Source organism: Macrotis lagotis, chromosome 7, assembly GCF_037893015.1.
Source record: "Macrotis lagotis isolate mMagLag1 chromosome 7, bilby.v1.9.chrom.fasta, whole genome shotgun sequence".
In the NCBI taxonomy this organism is placed as follows: Eukaryota; Metazoa; Chordata; class Mammalia; order Peramelemorphia; family Peramelidae; genus Macrotis; species Macrotis lagotis.
In genome coordinates, this window is record NC_133664.1 from 217,351,045 (window position 1) to 217,371,431 (window position 20,387).

Genomic DNA, 20,387 nt, shown 5'->3' on the forward strand with positions numbered 1-20,387 from the left:
GCTGACTTGGTTTTCATGATATATCTGTATTGCTCTCATTTCTCCTCCCAATTTTTCCTCTACTTCCCTTAATTTCTTTTCTTCTTTTTTATTTTATTTTTTAATTTAATGTTTATTCTCATTTTGTACAAATACTGTTTTATACATTAATAAAATATTCTTGCTTAAGAGTAAACGAAATACCCCCCATAAATATAGACTCACTTGAGTGATAAAGTAAAGGGGAGAGAAAAAAATTAAAATTAAAAAATAATATTAATAATTGTAGGTATGGCCAGGTGGCACAATGGACGGAGCACCAGCCCTGGAGCCATGAGCACCCAAAGCCCACATCCAGCCCTGTATACTCAACAATCTCCCAGCTGTGTGACATGCATGCCACCTGAACCCCACTGCCCTGCAAAAACCAAAAAAAAGGGGGAAAAAAAAGACCCAAAATAACATAGTAATAATAGTAGGGGTGGCTGGGTGGCAGACAGAGCATTGGCCCTTGAGCCAGGAGCACCTGGATCCAAATCCGGCCTCAGACACCCGAGGATCACGCTGCTATGCGGCCCCAGGCAGGCCACCCAGCCTCATTTGCCCTGCACCCCCCAAAAAATAATAGTAATAAAAATGTGCTTGAGTCTTTGTTCCAACATCAAAACTCTGTCGGGGGTGGATCACATTCTTTATGATAAGTCCATGGCAAAAGTTACTTCCATATTTTTCCACCATTGCAATTGCTGATTGCAACTCCGTCCTTTCATATTTCTCAACTACCATGTATTATATTTTCTCTCTCCTTTCACTCTGACTGCTGTAGGGTCGCTGAGTGGCGCAGCAGACAGATCCCTGGCTCTGGGGCAAAGAGGCCCTGAGCCCCCATACCACCCCTTAGACCCAGCATCCACCTGGCCCTATGGTCCCGGACAGGCCATCCAATCCCAGCCCCTTGCAAGAAGTAAAAAAGAAAATGTGTTATATCTGACCACTCTCCCCCCATGGTCCATCCTCTCCTCCATCACTCACATCCCCCCTTCCCCCATCCCCCCCTCCTTCTTACTCCAGATGCCTATACCCCATTGAGTATATATGCTGTTTCCTCTCTTAGCCATCTCTGATGAGAGCAAAGATTCCCTCATACCCCCTTGTCTTCCCCCTTTCCATATCATTGCAATAGTTCATTGTAAGAAAGAAAAGTCTTATTATATGAAATATCTGGGCCTATTCCCCCTTCTCTTTTTTTCTTTCTCCCATTATATTTCCCTTTTTTCTTTTGACTCCATTTTTATACCATATTTTTATGTTCAAATTCAGCTTTCTCCTGTGCTTCAACTATAAAAGCTTCTACCTGCTCTATTAACTGAGAAGGTTCATATGAGTATTATCAGTGTCATTTTTCTATGCAGGAATACATGCAGTTCATCATCATTAAGTCCCTCATATTTTCCCCGACTCCTCCACTCTTTATGCTTCACCCGAGTCCTGTATCTGAAGATCAAACCTCCTGTTCAGCTCTGGCCATTCCAACAGGAACATTTTAAATTCCCCTGGTTCATCGAAAGTCCATCTTTTTCCCTGAAAGAGGACATTCATCCTTGCTGGGTAGTCCATTCTTGGCTGTATTCTAAGCTCTTTTGCCTTCTGGTATATTACATTCCAAGCCCTACGAGCTTCCAGTGTAGTTGCTGCTAGGTCCTGTGTGATCCTGTCTGCAGCTCCACGATATTTAAACTGTGTCCTTCTGGCTGCTTGTATTATTTTCTCTTTGACTTGGGAGTTGTGGAACTTGGCTATAATATTCCTAGGGGTTGGTTTTTGGGGAATCTCTTTCTTGGGGGGGATTGGTAGATTCTCTCTATTTCTATTTTGCCCTCTGCTTCTAGGATATCAGGGCAATTTTCCTGTAGTAATTCTTTGAAAATGATGTCAAGGCTCTTTTCCTGATCATGACTTTCAGGTATTCCAATAATTTTTAAATTATCTTTCCTAAGTCTGTTTTCCATATCAGTTGTTTTTTCAATGAGATGTTTCACATTTTCTTCTAATTTTTCATTCTTTTGGTTTTGAAGTAGAGTCCTGATTTCTCATAAATTCATCAATCTTCCTGAATTCTATTCTTTGTCTGAAGGATTTGTGTTCCTCAGAGAGTTTTCTTATCTCTTTTTTCCATCTGGCCAATTTTGCTTTTTAAAGCATTCTTCTCCTCAATAACTTTTTGAACTGTTTTATCCATTTGACCTAAGCTGGTTTTTAGCATGCTATTTTCTTCAGCATTTTTTTTTGGATTTCCTTGACTAAGCTGCTGACTTCATTTTCATGTTTTTGCTGCATCTCTCTCATTTCTTTTCCCAGTTTTTCTTCTAACTCCCTTATTTGATTTTCAGTCTTTTTTGAACTCTGTCATAGCCTGAGCCCAATTTCTGTTTTTCTTGGAATGTTTAGATGCAGGAGCTTGTGCTTCCTCATCTTCAGACTGAGTATATTGATCCTTCTTGGGCTCATATGCAAAATATTTCTCAATTGGTGTTCCTCTTTTTTCTCTGCTTACTCATTTTCCCAGCCTAAGCCTGGTTTTGGGGTGCTCCCTGAGCTTTTGGGATACTCCCACAAGGGTCTCAGTGTGTGAGGCTCTGTCCTCCCTCCTGGTCTGTGAATGACCATAAGCACCCCCCTCTGCCACGGGCCGAGGTGGGGGGGCCCTGTTGTTCTTTGGGTGGTCCTAGACTGCGATCAGGACCTGTATGTGGTCAGACCCCCAGAGTCCTGTTCCAGGGACAGAGCTCAGCAGTCTCTCTCTCTTCTCTCCCCTCCCTAGGTTCAATGGGCTCATGCCCTGGGGACTCCTGCTTACTGGCTCTACCTGCTTGTTTCCTGGACCTGAGCTGCCCTGGCCGTGCTGCTCCCTGTGTGCCCTCAGGGCTGGGCTTCATGTGATTGCTCTGGCAGAGGTCCCCCATTGTTCCCCCACTTTGTGCTCGGTGCTCCCCGGGGTGCAGCTCAGGAAACTCCTCCACTGCTGTGAGCAGCTCCCAGCGCCCTGGGCTGCCTCCAGGAGACTGAAGTTCTTTCGCTCTGGTGGGCCACCCCTCTGGCAGTCCACCCCTCCAACCCCGGGAAGCAGAGCCTTTTTGCTGTTTTCCAGGTTACCTTGAGTAGGAGAACTGCCTCACTGGGTCCCTCTGTGGGTTCTTTCTCTCAAAAATTTAGTTAGAGCCCTTAGCTTATGAATTTTATGAGAAAGCGCCTAAGACAAGATCCGTTCTTGTCGCCATCTTGGCCCCGCCCCCTTAATTTCTTTTCAGAGTGTTTTTTGAGTTCGTCCGCAGACTGAGCCCATTTCCTATTTTCTTGGGGGGTTTGAATATAGAAGCTTCCTTTTGTCATCATTTGAATGTGTATTTTCGTCCTCCAGGGGGCCAAAGTAATTTTCTGTGGTCAGATTCTTCTTTTTCTGTTGTTTGTTCATTTCCTCAGCCTATGACTGATTTACTGCACTTCCAAGCCTTGGGGAGGGGGCATTTGGGACACCCCAGAGGGACCTTAATTCCTCCAAGGTCTTATGAGAAACTTCAAATGCTCCCCTCTGCCCTGGAACTCTGAGAGTGGTTCCTGCTCAGCTATGGTGGTATGGGAGCCCAAACTGCAACCTGATCTGAGTGTGGGCAGACAGCTGAGTCCTGCCCCAGGGAGAGCAAAGAGACCTCTACAGTCTCCGTCAACCCTTTAATGTTTATGGGCTGAGTTCTGGATGCTCTGGGTTGCTCTGTCCACTCCCACTGCAGGTTCTAACCTCAGGGCTGCTCTGAGGCCAGAGTAGAGGCTTCTCACTCTGGTTCATCAGAGTTCTCTTATCACCCCTTCCAGCTGCCCCAATGATCCCTGGGCCAAGATGTCTGGAAATTGTCCCCTCTGCCATGGACCCAAGCACCCAGCTGGTTTTGCTGTGCTGCAGCTTTTTTCCAACCTCCAGTCCCAGTGAAACAGAGCTTTCCTGTGGAATTTCTAAGTTGTGTTGGACTGTGGGTTCTGCCCCTCTAAATTTTGACTAGTCATAATTTGACGGCTTTTGGAGTTTGGGGGGAATGAGTTTCTCGGAATTCTTACCTTCATGCTGGTATCTTGGCTCCATACTCAGCTCATTTTTAATCAGTTCATATAAGGCTTACCAGATTTTTTTTAAATCTTCCCCTTCATTTCTTACAGCACAATAACATTTCATAAGATATATCTATCAAAATCTTGTTTTTATTGTTCATAGTTTCAGGAGTGGCTAACTCTTCAAGACTCTATTTGGAAATCTTTTGGCAAAGATACTGGAATGATTTGCTATTTCCTCCTCCGATTCATTTTACAGATCAGGAAATGGATGCAAACAGGGTTGCCCAGGGTCATACAGATTTAGTAGTACTATTATAGGTTCAAAGTGAATGCAGAGTTTAATCGTTTTGGGGGGGCATAAAATTCCAAAATTCTTAATTTAATGGCTCAACTAGTTCACAGCTGCCAGTATGTATTATTGTATCTATTTTCCTAAATCTCCAGCTTTTTTTCTGTTATTTTAACCAAGCTGGTGTTGTGAGGTGGTAGGTAGGACCTCAGAGTTATATTAATTTGTACTTCTTTATTTATTAGCAATTTAAAACATTTTTTCACATGATTATTAATAGCTTTGATTTTGACCAATATTTGACGTCTCTGCCAAGAATTTGAATGCTTTGTCATTTGGTACATGCATGTTCAGAACTGATAGTAATTCCTTGTCTTTGGTATGTTTTAGAAAAATGTAGTTTTTCTCTTTTAATTAAGTATATTTTTGCTCTTATTTTGACTGAGATCAAGATTACTATAGCTGTCTTTTTTACTTCAGTATAATACTCTGCTCCAGTTCCTTCAAGTGAGTTAACCTCCCACTCTTGCCATTTTACCTTTTCCCCCCATATACAGCTTTTAAATATGTGTGTGTGTTAAAATACGAACACATACAGATACACATATATAAATATAATTTGTTTTAATCAACTATATGCTACCTTCTTACATGCCTACCTGAACCTACTCACAAGAAGAGAATATAAGTAAAAAAACAAAACCCATTATATACATGTATGTCAATCAAAACAAATTTCCACATTGACAAATCCAAATTTGTCACATTCTGCACTGTGAGTCCCTCATCTGTTTTAGGAGGTAGATAATTATCATCATTAGTCCTTTAGAATTCTGGTTAGTTATACTGATGAAGAGTTCAGCCCCTTATTATTTATTCACGTTTTTATAGATATTTTATTCAACCATTCCCCAACCTAAAGGCATTCCCTCAAATTCCCATCCTTTCCTCCAAAAGGAGCTATAAACATTTTTGTATATCTTAGAGTTGCTTTTCTTAGGTCTTTGCTTTCTCCTCCTGCCTTCCTCTGCTATATACCCTTATAACTTCCCTTCCCCTCCTATTTTCCTGTCATTTGAAATGGATTTTTATGTTTGTGTATTTTTCTATTGATCAGTTCAGATGAGGAGATTTAAGTGACAGTAGTTCCCATTCACCTTTTCCCTCTTATTTATATAGATAATTACTTATATACCCTGATAATGTCAGATAATTTTTCTTAAAAATTTCCCCTAGTGTTTTTTTTTCCCTTTTTTTCATTCTTTTCTTAAAATCACTAAGATCTAATAATCTAAAAAACAATAATTGAGTTTCCTCTATGAGCCTCAATGATAGGTTTCAGAGTGAACATATATATCATCTCACTGTAGTTCATTTTTGAACAGTTCATCTTCATTTAGTCCCTTACTGTTCATTCATGTTTGCCTTTGTACATTTCTCTTCACTTCTGTGTTAACTTCAAGGTTTTGCAACTCTTGTTTTTCCATGAGAAATACTTTGAAGTCCTTTTGGGGGGGGGGGGGGCTTTTTGTAAGGCAAAAGGATTTAGTGACTTGTCCAAGGTCACATAGTATCTGAGGTTGAATTTGAATTCAGGTCCTCCTGACTTCAGGGCTGGTGCTCTATCCACTGTGCCACTTAGCAGCCCCCAGTTCTTTGTTTGTTTAGGGATCCAATTGTTCCCTGATATCATTTTACCTGGTTTTTCTGGGTAGGGTGATCTTGGATGTAAGGCCCTTATCTCTTCAGTAATTTGAAGTTTTCTGCTTCTTTTTAGTAAGGTTGCTATTTTTGACTGCTTGCTGAAAGCTTTTGATTTTGACTGTGATAATCCTGAAAATTTCCACTAAGGGGTTTCTTTCAGAAGATAACTGTTGGGTTTTTTTCTATTTCCTTTTGCCTTCTGGTTCCAAGAGCTTTGGATAATTTTCTTTTACACTTTTTTGGAACATAATATTTAGACTTATTTTGTCTCATGGTTTTCAGATGACAGTAATTCTTCCTTTTTTTTCTCCTTGATCTGTTCTCCTACTCAGTTGTTTTTGCAGTTAGATACTTAACACTTTTCCCCATTTTCTCAGCCTTTTGGCTTTTTTCTTGTTCACTCAAAAATCATTGGTTTCTACTTGATTCATTCAAATTTTCAGGGAGTTCATTGCTTGACCAAGGTTTTGTACCTTTTATATATTAAATTTAACACAATAATAACAAATTTTCTATTTGTTTTCCTTAATTTTTTTATTTTCTGTATATTTTTAAGCATCTTATTTTATCTTCTTCCTTTTTCAACTTGATTACCACCTTCTAACTCATTCCTAATACCAATGTGCTTACAGAGATGCTATGATATAGAATACCACATTCTCAGAGTTGTATCCAACCCAAAAGCATTATATAAAAACATGAGAGATGTAAGTAGATTTGACTATATTACTGATAATTACCGCAATGCTAGGCATATAAGATAGTACTCAGAATAATTATCATCAGAAAAAAAGATGATCCAAGTATGTAATGAAGTCGATAATAGAGAGGCCAGATGCTGCACTATTGCTCATAGAATGTTAAAAGACCTAGAGGTGGCTTTCCATCATGCTAGATAAATTCTCTATAGATCACTTTTTCTTTTCTTATTTATTTGTTCCATTCATCCGTTCATTCATTCCTTCATTCATTTATTTTTTTGGCTACATGCAATGGGTAGTTTTCAACAATAATTTTATGCAAGGTTTTGTGTTTCACATGTTTCTCCTTCCCTACCCCTTGACAGAAAGCAATCTATTATTAGCCTTCCATATCAATCATGCTAAACATAGTTCCATATTAATCATGTTGTAAAAGAAGAATCAATTCAAAAGGGGAGAAAAAATTAGAGAGTAAAAATATATATTTAAGACAACTCTTAAAAATTGAAGATAGTAAACCTTGGTCTACATTTAAACTCCACAGTTCCTTCTCTGGATATGGATATTATTTTCCATCACAAGTCTTTTAGAATTGTCTTTGTTTATTGTCTGCTGAGAACAAGTCCATTATAGTTGATCATCATCCAATATTGTTGTTAGTGTGTATAATGTTCTTCTCATTCTGCTCACTTCACTCTGCATCAGTTCATGCAAGTCTTTCTAGACTATTCTGAAATCCCATCCCTCATGATTTCTTATATAGATCAATAGTATTCACATTCATATACCACAATTTGTTCAGCCATTCCCCAATTGATGGCTTTCTCCTCAATTTCCAATTCTTTTTCCCCTACAAAAAGTGCTGCTATGAATATTTTTGTACATGTGGAATTTTTATCTGTATCTGTAATGAGAAAAACTGAACAAAATTGAAATTATCTCCTATATTTGATGAAGTTCTGTCATTTTGCTTTACCCATGAAAAACAATTTTCTGAGAAATTTTTATGAGGCTGATTGATTTTACTTTACTGAAATAAATGCCTCTTTGCATTTATTTAAACATTAAACAAAGTGTGAGCTTATATGTTTTGTACTTCTAAGTCAGTTTTGTAAAAATGAGTAACATTTTTATAAAAATGAGTTTGTAGAAAATTATTTGTGAAAGTATGCCTTTTTCTTTATGTTTTCATCAATAATTCCAATTCTCATAAACATTTTGTGGAGAAAGGAGAGAGAGAGAGAGAGAGAGAGAGAGAAAGGAAAAAAGGTTTACTTAAGTGTCCTGCTATGTATGTACCAGCCACTGTGTACAGTTTGAAAATATTAATAGATATTGATCTTATTTCTCCTCATAACAATAACAATTCTGGAAGGTAGGTACTATTATGATTCCCATTTTACAGTCAAGGTAGACGAAGTTAAGTGACTTGCCCTCAGGTTCAAGGGTTAATAAATGTCTGAGGCTGGATTTGAAATCAGATCTTCCTGTCTCCATGCTGAATTCCTTATCTACTTTATCCAGTAGCCTCAGAATGTCTTGACTTAAGAGACTTCACACCAAATTCTTTGCAGTCACATTTTGTACAAAACTACTTTTCAACATTTTGTAAAATCACATAGCTCATAATCTTTCAGTGCTTTCCTCATTAGTCTTTTAACAAATTAGTTTGAGATCTTTACTGACTGAAATAGTTTCTGTTCTCATTCATCTTCATTATTATAATCATTGTTTTACTTAGTAATATTTTTCTGGAAAAGAGTAATAGTCAAGACAAGTCTTATTTTTTCCTTAGAAGGCAATACCTTTGAAAATATAGTCACATTGTGTTGGGCATGCAGTGCATTCTCATATTTATCTTTTTATTGTTTACCATGACATTTTGGTGTCGCTAGTGGTGTGACTGCTACAAAATCAGTTTTGTAGTAAAATTTAAAGAACTTCTTTGAAATTAGGTTTGATAATAGCTAAAATTCTATATAGTTGACCATTGAACCTCTTATAAAAACCTTTCTGAAATGGAAAATTAGTCTTAAATTACCCATACTTTTCTCGACACCTTGAGAAGGCAGTTGAAATTTTAAGGAAGAATTCTAAGGTAGATAGAAATGAATCATCAACCTCATTTAATTCCTTGTTAGTCATAAAATAAAATTATAATCAACTGTAATTTCAGTTTTAATTTGAATAATAGAGCTTAAAGTGGTATCTAGTGTGATCTGAGAAACTGACTTGATACCCTCACATCCTGTTAATATAAAAGTTTTTAGCTTAAAAACTAAAATTATGAATATTTTAAAATATTCATAATTTTAGTTTTTAAGCTAAAAACTTTTAACCTGTACTGTATAGGGCCTTAGTGTTCTTATTGCAAAATGAGATTAGAAATTTGTTAGGTTAGTAAAAGCATAAGATTTGGAGTTAGAAGATTTGGGTTCAAGTCCCAGTTACTTGATATTACTTGATATTTCTTCATCTATAAAATGGAAATTAAGAGAAGCAGTGTAGAGAGCCATCCTAGAGTTAGGAAGAATGAAGACTGCCTATGTCATATACTAGGTTTGTGATTAGGCAAATTTCTTGATCTCTCAATGCCCAGGAGTTCATTGGTTACTCTAAAGAGAGCAAAGTTTGAAGAGCGAATGAATGCAAAGAGAGGAAGTAGCATCAGGGACTATAAATAGCTTTTTTTAGGAGTCTGACTGAAAAAGGGGAAAAAAAGATTTTTGTTTTAAAATTATGAAATGGGGAGAAGATATTAATAATTCATGTTAGTGCAATATACTTATTTCATGAGTAAAGTTTAAATGCCATTTTTACTTTAAAATAGGCTTCTCATTCTTCTTATGTCGAAATATCCAACCAAGGAGCTATCTCAAAGTCAGTTTATGTAATATTTTTTTGCTTGCGGTCTTTTTAAGGTAGTGATGGTATCTCTTTTACTTTATATGTACATGTATAAGATACCTGAGAAATTTTTTGATTTGATAGTGCCAAGTTTAACAGTATGTCATACCATCAAGTTAAATTAAAATGGACTAAAATAATACTGTTATCCAAAGTGGGTAATATATAGATTCTACTTCACAAAGCAAAAGCAACACCCCCCCCCCCCCACTAAGATAAGACTGATTAAATTAAATTTTTTTCTGCCTGTTCTGGCTTTACCTGTGACTTCATTAGTAAAGGAAATGCTCACTAAAAGAACCTCCTTATACTAAGGTAGGCCAGCACTTCCCCTGCAAGTTGCAGTCTTATCTGGAACACAAAGGATTTCAGCTTCCTCATTTGTAAGTTTTCATGATCTGTAAGGTCCCTTCCAGCTCAAAATCTATGATCCTGTGAGATATAGATAGGTCGATGATAGAAGGATAGATAGGTAGAGAGAGACAGACAGACACATACAGACACACATACACATACCATACAAACACAATTGATATGAAAGCTACCTAGTCATCATGCTTATATATGGCCATGATATTCCATGATTAAATTAAGTGATTTGTTCAGGGCACATAGCCTGGTCAGAAATGGGCCTTAAAATCAGGTTTTCCTATCCCTGAGTTACTCTGTTTTACTCTGCCACCTAGAAAGAGCCTTAAATTTCCTTTGGTTTCTTCCTTTTACTGATAAGGAAAGAATTGGAATGACTTGTCCAGTGTTAAATAAGTTGTAAGTAACAGAACAAAGTTTCAGATCCAGGTCCTTTAACTGCAGATTTAATCTTCTTTTCCAATCCCTTTAATAACTCCTATCAGTGTCAGTGCTTGGTAAAAATTTTACTGTCACAATTGAAAAATTCTTTTATCTAAATGAGAAGTAGAGGGATTGGCTGAAGCATTGAACCAATTCATGATTCTAAACTCATTATCTTTATCCAAGTTTTATTTAACAGCCCATTAGTGTTGAGGGGAAGGTGGAGGAAATGTCAATTCTGTTGATACAGTAATTAAAAACAATAGCATTTACTATTTTTCAAAGATTTTAAGAGATAAGATTTAAATTTTAAATAAATATTTAACAATAAAATTTCTATGAATTATTAAAAGTTTGCAGGAAATATTGAAGTGTTTTCTCACATTGCTCCTTAGTCTTTGCTAGTTGTCCATTTTTCTTCTAAACTTTTACATTTACTTCAGTTCTAGCAGGGAAAGGGAAAAATCAGAAGCTAAATATTTAAGCAAAATTATTTCTTTGGCTCCCAGCAACTATTTTGACTGAGCTCACTCCTGTCCTAGCATTTCTCCAAGGGTGGGGGGGGGGGGGGATGGATCTCCATTCTATGGGTGACACTGATTTAGATCTTCCAGCAAAGTATTAGGGCGATATACTAATTAATCTGATCCTCTTCATCCAATATCAGTTAAAGCTGTCCTCACATCTTTTAGTTCTCTGAAAAATATTGACTATGAATTCCATTTTTCTGATAATATAGTTAGTACATTTAGTGGCCTGGGGATTTCTTACCTTTGTCCCTATTAAATAATAAATACAAATGAATTCTTTTGGTAATAATGTTTTAAGTTCTATTTTGAACTATCCCCCCAGAAAGAACCTGAGAAATGAGAACATTCAGGTGATGGATACTTGTGAAAGACAGATTCTATATGTAGTTGAATGAACAGAAAAGAAAAATTTGGAATAGAAAGGACAATTTTCATTAATGTCAGTTTAAGCAGAAAGTGAGATACTGTATGTGGGTGGATACAGAAAACTCAACTAAGAATTGCTTCTTTTATGTTCCCTGCACAGTGAGAGGCACATATCTTGCTTTGCATTGCTACTTCTAGATCTTTCTTCATTGTGCAAACTTTCAGAAATCTGTTCTCTCTTAAAGTTTAATAAATTTGTTCTGAGCAGCTAGATGGGACAGAGAGAGGATTGAGTGCCAGGCCTGGAATCAGGAAGACTCATGTTCCTAAGTTCAAGTCTGAGCTCAAATACTTAGTGACTGGGTGAGCAGGGCAAGCTACTTAAGGTCTGTTTACCTCACTTGCTCTAAACCTAGCTGTCTACCATGGCCTTCAATTCTCCCTTTTCTGCTAGGCTCCCACTCCTTCCCTGACTTCACTTTTGATCCTTTCATAGTGTTGACCCCAGTTCATCTATATGCTGTCTTCTACCCCTTGATCTGCCACAGTATACTTTGCTAAACTCCAATACTTGGAAATTTCCACAACCCATCTTCTTATGCCTGCTACTGAAAATCACATAGGGTGAAAAAGTCCACTCAAAAATGTGTTACTTAATCCCAATATTACCATTATTCCTTGATTAATTTTCCTTCCCTCAGGTAGTTTTTCCTTACCTTATCATTTCAAGCCTTGTAAATCATGTCCTCTCTTTCAGATGCTTGTCTCTATTTTACTGAGAAAATGAGAGCTTTCTGCTGAATTCTCCCCTTCTACACTTCCAAACCCTTTGTTGCCCTCTATTCTCTCCCCCTAAACTCCCTTTTCCACTTCAAAGGCCAGTCCTTATATGTGTCCTCTCATTCTTTCTTCCTGAAGACTCTTTTGTGACAGTTCTCTTTATTTCTGCCTGGTGATTTCCTATTTAGTGTCCCTGCATAAATGTCATTTATCTCCTGCCCCCAAAAGAATGTCTCCTAAGTTTCACTTCTGGGCCCTCTACAATTTCTCAGTGACTTTTTTCCATTTTTATGAGTTTAATTATTGCATGTATACAGATTTCTATACAAATTTCTAAATCCATATTTCCAGCCCTAATCTTCTAACTTTTCACCAGTTGACTGCTGGATATCTTTGTCAGATATCCACTTTTTTCATCTACAATGTACAGCATGTTTCTTACCTCCAAAATTCCCTAGTCAATAGATTCATAAATTCAGTCATTTTTCATTTTTTCCTCTTTCCTTACCCACATATACAATTACTTTATTTTTTGCTATGTCTTGTCAATTGTACCTCTTTATTATCTTTTACATCCAGCCACTCCTCTTCATTTATGTGGCATTATTAGGCCTTAATTGCTTAATCTACAATAAAAGCCTTCTAATTGGTGTCTCTGTTTTTCTTCCCTTTGCTAGCTGTCAAAGTCATCTTCCTAAGGCCTGGACAACATTGTTGCTCAGCTCAAAACTCTATGTATTTCCTTATTATATTTCTGGGATACAATAAACATTTCTTATTCAAACATTTAGCTATTCTCTAAATTCAATATTCTCATATCTGTCTTCTAGAATTCTTAACTTTTTTTAAGGCTCAACTCAGTTGTTGCCTCCTATAGAAAGACTTTGCTGATTCCATTCCTATTCCATCCCTTTCTACCCTTTTGGCTGTTACTATTTTCTAAGTCCCCAAATTCATTTGTATTTACTTTGTATGCTGGACAAATATTTCAGTATTAATTATCCCCTGTAAAAAAGTACAGTGTCTTCAAACAGAAGTACTTAATAAATGCTTCTTGAATTACTCCCTTTATTTTGCATTTGTTTAAATTTTACCTAAAATTTTTCCAGTTGATATATTTGAATTGCATTCTTAAATATTAATGAATTGCCTAAATAAGAAATTTCTATTTATGTGCTCTTGAGAGTAGATTTTTTAATTCTCCCCCTTCCAAATTCTCCATCTCCCTTACTTGATCATTTTTCTGTATCTTTTATAATCAAATACAATCTCTTTTGTTTGGCATTTAACACCCATAACCTATCTGGCTCCAATTTACCTTCTGAGTTTTATTATCCATAAGTGTGATAAGCTTCATAAACTCAGACTGAAATTCTTGCTATTATTGCTCACACGTGAAATTCCATCTGCTTTTTTGTACAAGTTGCTCACTAACCCCAAATTATACTACTCTTTTACCTTTACCTACTAGAATCCTGAGTTTCTTATAAAACCAAGTTTAACTATCATTTCCTACATTACTAGTTTTTCATAATTGCTACTATAGCCTCACAAAAATTGTATTTTGTGTGTGTGTGTGTGTATATATATATGTACATATATGTATATATATATATTTATATTTTTGCATATTGATTGCCCATATTGAATGTAAGCTCTGTCTTCAGACAGAGGCTTTTCATTTTTAGCTTTGTATCTGTAACACCAGCATGATACCTAGCACCCAGGAGGTGCTGACCAACTGCTTGTTATTGATTCTTGTGAGGAAAGTCCACTAAGTAATTCATTATAAGTTGTAGATAGATGGTCATATTGTTGAAAGAGCACTTAGGAGCAGCTAGGTGGCCCAGTGGATAGAGCACCAGCCCTGGAGTCAGGAGTACCTGAATTCAAATGTGACCTCAGACACTTAATAATTACCTAGCTGTGTGATCTGGGGCAAGTCACCTAACCCCACTGCCTTGGAAAAACCAAAGAAGGAAAAATAAAGAAAGAGTACCGTAATTTTGAGACGGAGAATTTAAATATTTTATTTATTTTTTCAACTTCAAGCAATGGAACTTTTCAACAATCATGTTTTACAAGGTTTTGAGTTTCACATTTTCCTCCCTCCTTCCCTTCTCTCCCTCATCCCCCCCTGACAGAAAGCATTTCCAACTACATGCAAAAGATCATTTCCAACAATCATTTTTTGTAAGTTTTGAGTTTAAGTCAGAGGATTTAGATTCATATCATGACCTGCTTCTTGTCATCCACAAAACTTTGGACAAGACTCCTAATTTATCTGGATTTCAACTTCCTCATTTGTAAGTTCTCATGATCTGTAAGGTCCCTTCCAGCTCAAAATCTATGATCCTGTGAGATATAGATAGGTCGATGATAGGATAGGTAGAGAGAGACAGACAGACACATACAGACACACACATACACATATATACAAACACAATTGATATGAAAGCTCCCTAGTCATCATGCATATATATGCCCATGATATTCCATGATTAAATAAATTTGTGACTCTTAATTCTCCAAAATGCCAGAGGGCATTTTATGTCAAAAGATATATAGCCCTGACCATTTGTTTGATTTTCCATAATCTTTTGGAAATTGTTAATCCCCACTAAATGTTTCCTTTGCCATCCCCATTCTTTCATTTATTCTCAATCTTTCCCAGTCTATTGGCTCATTACTTCCTGCCTACAAACTATCAGTGGTTCCTCTATCCTGAAAAAAAAATCTTCCTTCCATTCCTATCATCCATTCAGCTAAACTGAAACAGGCTTCACTTTGTTTTATCACTGTCTCCTTAACTCCTTTCAGTCTGACTTCCAGCTTCTAGGATCAAACACAAAATACTATTTATTTAGCATTTCATAATCTAGCCCTGCCACCACCTTTCCAGTCTTCTTACACCTTACTTCCCATACTTTTTTCTGGAGACATTGTCCCTCTGCCACTCCTTCTCTTAAAACTGAGGGCATTTTCTCTCTTCATCTTCATGCCTGGATAGGTCTCCCTTCTTCCACTCCCAACTACTGATCTTCCTCACTTTCTTTTAAGTCTTAACCAACCTACCATCTAACTCCTTTTAATTATAGTGCCTTTCTTTTTTAAATTATTTCCCATTTATCATGTATATAACTTGCTTTGTATATATTTGTTTGCATATTATCTCCCTCATTAGACTGTAAGCAACTTGAGGGTATGGACTGTCTTTTGCTTCTTTTTTGTAGCCCCAGCATTTAGCACAGTACCTAACATAGAGTGGTTAGATTGTATAATAATTGTTTATTGAATTCGAATGTCATTTTAGGGATGGAGATTGGACCTATGATTTCATTAAGATGAGTAAGTCCCAGATGAGTAACTGCCTGTATCAAGGAAGGTCCACACCTTCTCTGCAATTTACTGCCTTAGAGTTTATTTAAGAGGCCAGCTCTCTATCCTTTATGCCAACCACAGTACTGTTTCTTTTTTTTCACAGTACTGCTTCCAAAAAGTAAGAAGAAGCTTTTCACTAGGTAGGTCTACAAACAAGTATGAGTAGTATTTTTAAATAGCCTATATAGTCACCATTATCATTATTATTATTAATATTTTTCCTCTTACTTGACAAAAGTATTTCAAAGTATATTTCATAAAGGAATGTTAAAGTATAATCCAAAGTGAAAAATAAATTTGGATTGTGTATCCATGTATTTTAGTGACACTTTAAAGTCTCTTATTCTCACTTGGACTGCTTTTAAGCTCCCTTTCTACTTAGAACAACAGGCAATTCATACTCATTTTCCAGTGTCAAACATGTAACTTCGAATTCTAAGATTTCTTCTCCTGACTTTCATTTTAAAGTGGTATTGATAATGCAGAGGCAACGTGGAACATTGGATAGAGCTGGCCTTGAAGTCAGGAAGAACTGAGTTGAGCCCCTCCTCATACTGGCTCTGTGACCCTGAGCAAGTCCCTTAATCTCTCAGTGTCCCCAAGCAACTCTCTAAGGCTATGAATGCACAGCAAGTGCATCTGCTTTCCTTGAGGAAGTTCTTACTGGGAGCTCCCTACATGGATGAAATCACAGGTCCAGTCCAAATATATGTGTGTATGTATGCTTTGTATAAGTGTGTAAAAAAGTATATAGCATGTGACATTTATATGTATGAAAACTGATCTATTTTCTGTCATTTTATTTTTCCCTCTGAGAGGGAAGTTGAAGCAAAATGGTGGTGTTACTCCATTTATTAATTAATTATAAATTTTACAAATTAAAGTTATAAATTTTACATGTTTATAAGTTTGGATGTTTTGGAAAAGAGAAAACAGTATAATATCTATTTAAAATAAGACTATTTTGCATTTTCTGAAGTGACAAAGACTGCCACCATTCATTCTGAATTCCCTTTTATTTATGCTATTCTGCCTTTCATTTGAAGTCAGAATTAAGAAATTTGATGTAGTAAATACATTCATTCCTCTGTAGAATGTCTTTAACATAATGAGTTGAAACTTCTGTTTATTAGGCTAGTTTTTATAAAATTATTTTGTTGAAATGACAACAAAATAAGTTATTGATTTTTTTTTAAGGTGGTTTCAAACACCATCACAGGTTTTTTACCATGCAGCAACAGAACATGGAGGGAAAGATGTGTATCCAGGGCAGTGCTTATGGGAAGGTTGTGAGCCTTTTCAGCGACAGAGGTTTTCCTTTATTACCCACTTACAGGTACAATTTTCTTAATACTCTTTTAACACAAAAACAATCTGCTTAAATTAAAGAACTTACTACATTGTGTTTTTTTTTCCCTCTCTCAAAAAGGATAAGCATTGCTCAAGGGATGCTCTGCTTGCAGGATTAAAACAAGATGAACCTGGACAAATAGGAAATCAAAAACCTTCCAACAAGTAAGAATTATAAGACATAAAGAGAAAGAAAAGAATCAAAAATCATAAGAGATCCTTAAAACCACAGTAGGTGGTATGATTTAATAGAATGAGCATTGAATTGATAGTAAGGAGCCCTGGGTCTTAGGTTTTCTACTAGCTACTAGCTGTAGATAAGTCACTTCATTTCTCTGGGGATACACTTCCTCATCTAAAAATAAGACTAGGATAGATAACATGCATTTTATAATTCTGAAATAATTTGATTATATTTCATAGACATTAGAGTGGTGGGTCTTACTCCTTTTCAAGTACATATGGAGAAAAAAAAATCTTTTACAGAACTAAGTACTCTTCTTGAGACTAAAGTGGCATCTCTTAAAATATTTTTAGTTTAATTTCTAAAATGAGAAATGCATTTTTTCCTTCTACAAAGTACTTTTCTTTTTAGATGTATTAGTATATTATATAACAGTAAATATTAGCAGTATTATATAATACAAAGTACTAACAGTAAATACTCCCTGCTGCTGTGTGTGTGCCAAGCACTTAAGGAGATACAAAGATAATAAGGCACTGTTGCTGCCTTCCACACATTGACAAATCTAGTAATTAATATTTCCTGTCTCACTGAATCTATTTTTTGAATGGTATGTACATGCTAGGTAGGTCTTTTGTAATTATTTAGGATTAAGTAAAGAATGAAAAACATTAATTCTTTCACAGGAAATTTTTAACAATACTGTCAGTCATTGAATCTACTTAATTGAATTGAATCAGAATCTACTTCATTTCAGTTTTCCATTTATATTTATCTTAGTCAATACAGATTTTTTTTATATTGGGAAATTATAAAAGAAACCTCTTCAAGACTTTTCTGTTTTGCTTAGACTAAAGCATCATCATCTTCTCAACTGTCCAGGTTTCCAATTCTGTGGTCCTTCTGACCAACATAATCTATCATTTTCCATATCTTGTTAATTCTGCCTCCACAATATCTCTCTTAACCCCCACCTCTACTCTTATTTCAGGCACTTAACATTTCTCACTTGTGCTATTACAATAGCTTTCTAATTCCTCTCCTTGATTCCAGTCTTTCCTCTCTTGAACTCACCCTCCAAAAGGCTTCTAAATTGATCTTCCAAAAACATAAATCTGACTGTCATTTCTTTTCCAAATATTTCCAAGGGTTCCATACTGCATACAAGATAAAATACAAAATCCTTAGCTTGGCACAATCTATCTTTATAATCTTATTTTGAAAATCCAGTTAGCTCTCCCCTTTTTACAACTTTTTTTAACAATCTTTTTTTTTACAGCTTTCTGCCTTTTTTTTTTTACTTTGTGCATTTATGTACTTGGTTCCCCATATTAGGAAATCACTACTTGCTCTTACCTTCATGGTTTAGTTTGTTTAGATTCCAGTAAAGCAGAAATCAGTGACATTCTATTGATAGACTTTTCCTGATTTTCCATTTTTAGTGTTTGCTTACTTGTGAAATTACTTTTTCATATTTTATATACTTTGGACTTATTTATTTGTATACATGTTGTAAGTTGCCCTTGTTCCCCCAGTGAAAAATGAATACTAGGTGCTTTACATACACTAAGTATAAAATAAAACTTTTGTCAGATTAAGTTGTGAACTGTTGTCACAGAAACCGAGAAAAGAAAATATATAGGTGGGTTTTATTTGGTAATAGTGTCAAATGTTAGAGACCTGAAGAATGAAGACAAAAAAAAAAAGCCATTGGATTTACTAATGAATGCCTTATTGAAATATATAGATCTATAAAAATACTATAAAAAGTCTTGATTTAAATTCCTAAAAAGTAAGGAACTAAATAGTAATCCTTTAAAATATATCTGCTATAATTCCATATTGTAACCATGTTGCAATCTTGTTGAGATGGTACTCCATCCACACTTGATAATAGCTATTCCAGATACTTATATTTCATTTCATTTCTCTGTGAGGTAGGTGCTGTAATTATCTGTTTTATAATTGAATAAAAAGAAGCAAAGAAATTAAATGATTTGCCCAAGTTCATGCAGCTAGTCCCAGCACTCTAGTTTTTTACTTAGCTACTCTTTATCATTCTATGTGACTGACACCTAAATTTTTTCATAGAAGATTCACCCAATTTGTTTGAAGACTTGTACTCTAGGTCTTATGTTGGTACCATTGCAGCACAAAGGCTCTCCCTCTGTTATCTCTTGGTTCCCCGTGATTAGGAAATCACTGCTTTGCTTACCTTCACTTCCCTACGTGCAGTAAAATTATTTTAGCCTAGAATGTTTATGCTCATTCCTCTGTATGTAATTTAACAATATATGGGTGCCATTTTTCCTTTAATATGCTCATAGTTCATTTCTAAGGTTCGAACTCCAGAGCTTCAAGTCTCCTACAGTTAATTTATAATAGTAAGGTCCTTTCCTCCATTTAAAAAAAATTCTAGCAGTTTTTCTCTTGCTTGCTCACTCAACTAAAGCAGCTAATTCAAGCATGGCCTAAAACTGGAACAGATACTAAATTTATAAGATTTCATAATTTAAGTAAGAACCCTGCTTTACCAAAACTAACAAAAATTATTTTTGAACTATATGGACGTCTTTTATTTGGCTATTCCCACAGGTTAAATGTGGTCTTGTGGAGAAGCAATTTTGATCCTTATTGGTCTTATCTCTTAGAAAGTAGAACAAGGATAATATTTAACAGTTTCTTTCTTTTCCTCTGTTCAATTTAGACAGCCAGCTGCAGGGAGTACAACCTCAACTCCCAGAACACAAAAGGCCATTGTGAATCATCCCAGTGCGGCCCTCATGGCACTTAGGAGGGGATCAAGAAACCTTGTCTTTAGAGATTTCACAGTAAGTGCACACTGGATCTCATTTTTAACAAAACCAAGAATGTTGTGATCTAACTATTGAACTGTTCTAATTTGTTTTTAAGGATGAAAAAGAGGGACCAATAACTAAACACATTCGACTAACTGCTGCCTTAATATTAAAAAATATTGGTAAATATTCAGAATGCGGTCGAAGGTAAGTGATGTTCTTTATGAATCAAGATCTCAATGTTTTTAAAAAAATTAAGTTGAATTTATTTAATACTTAGAATGAAAAAACCTTCATTTAAGAATTTGGCAATTTCCCTTACAAGCCATTTTTGTTCTATAATATATATTACAGAAATGCTTTAATAAGGTAAAGTTTTGAATAAATTTTTCTTTAAAATCTGATGTAACAACTAATCAGATGCATTTTGTTAACAGTTTTACAAATACATTCAAGAGGATTGTGTTAATTTAGGGCCTTATGATTTTGCATCATATAATTTGTAAGCCAAAAAAAAGCATG

The 20,387-nt window shown here is 35.7% G+C and overlaps 1 protein-coding gene across 3 annotated transcripts in view; it reads left to right on the forward strand.

The window, feature by feature from the left end:
- Positions 1-20,387, forward strand: part of ARID2 (AT-rich interaction domain 2) — a 244,139-nt gene that overhangs the window by 219,928 nt on the left and 3,824 nt on the right. For 2 of the 3 annotated variants that reach the window (XM_074194881.1, XM_074194882.1), the window contains 4 exons: positions 16,731-16,869; positions 16,963-17,048; positions 19,775-19,898; positions 19,981-20,072. In XM_074194881.1, the coding sequence (XP_074050982.1) occupies positions 16,731-16,869; positions 16,963-17,048; positions 19,775-19,898; positions 19,981-20,072 (441 nt within the window). Of the gene's footprint in view, positions 1-16,001; positions 16,700-16,730; positions 16,870-16,962; positions 17,049-19,774; positions 19,899-19,980; positions 20,073-20,387 lie in introns of those variants that run through there. The other variant, XM_074194883.1, reaches the window with a different exon arrangement.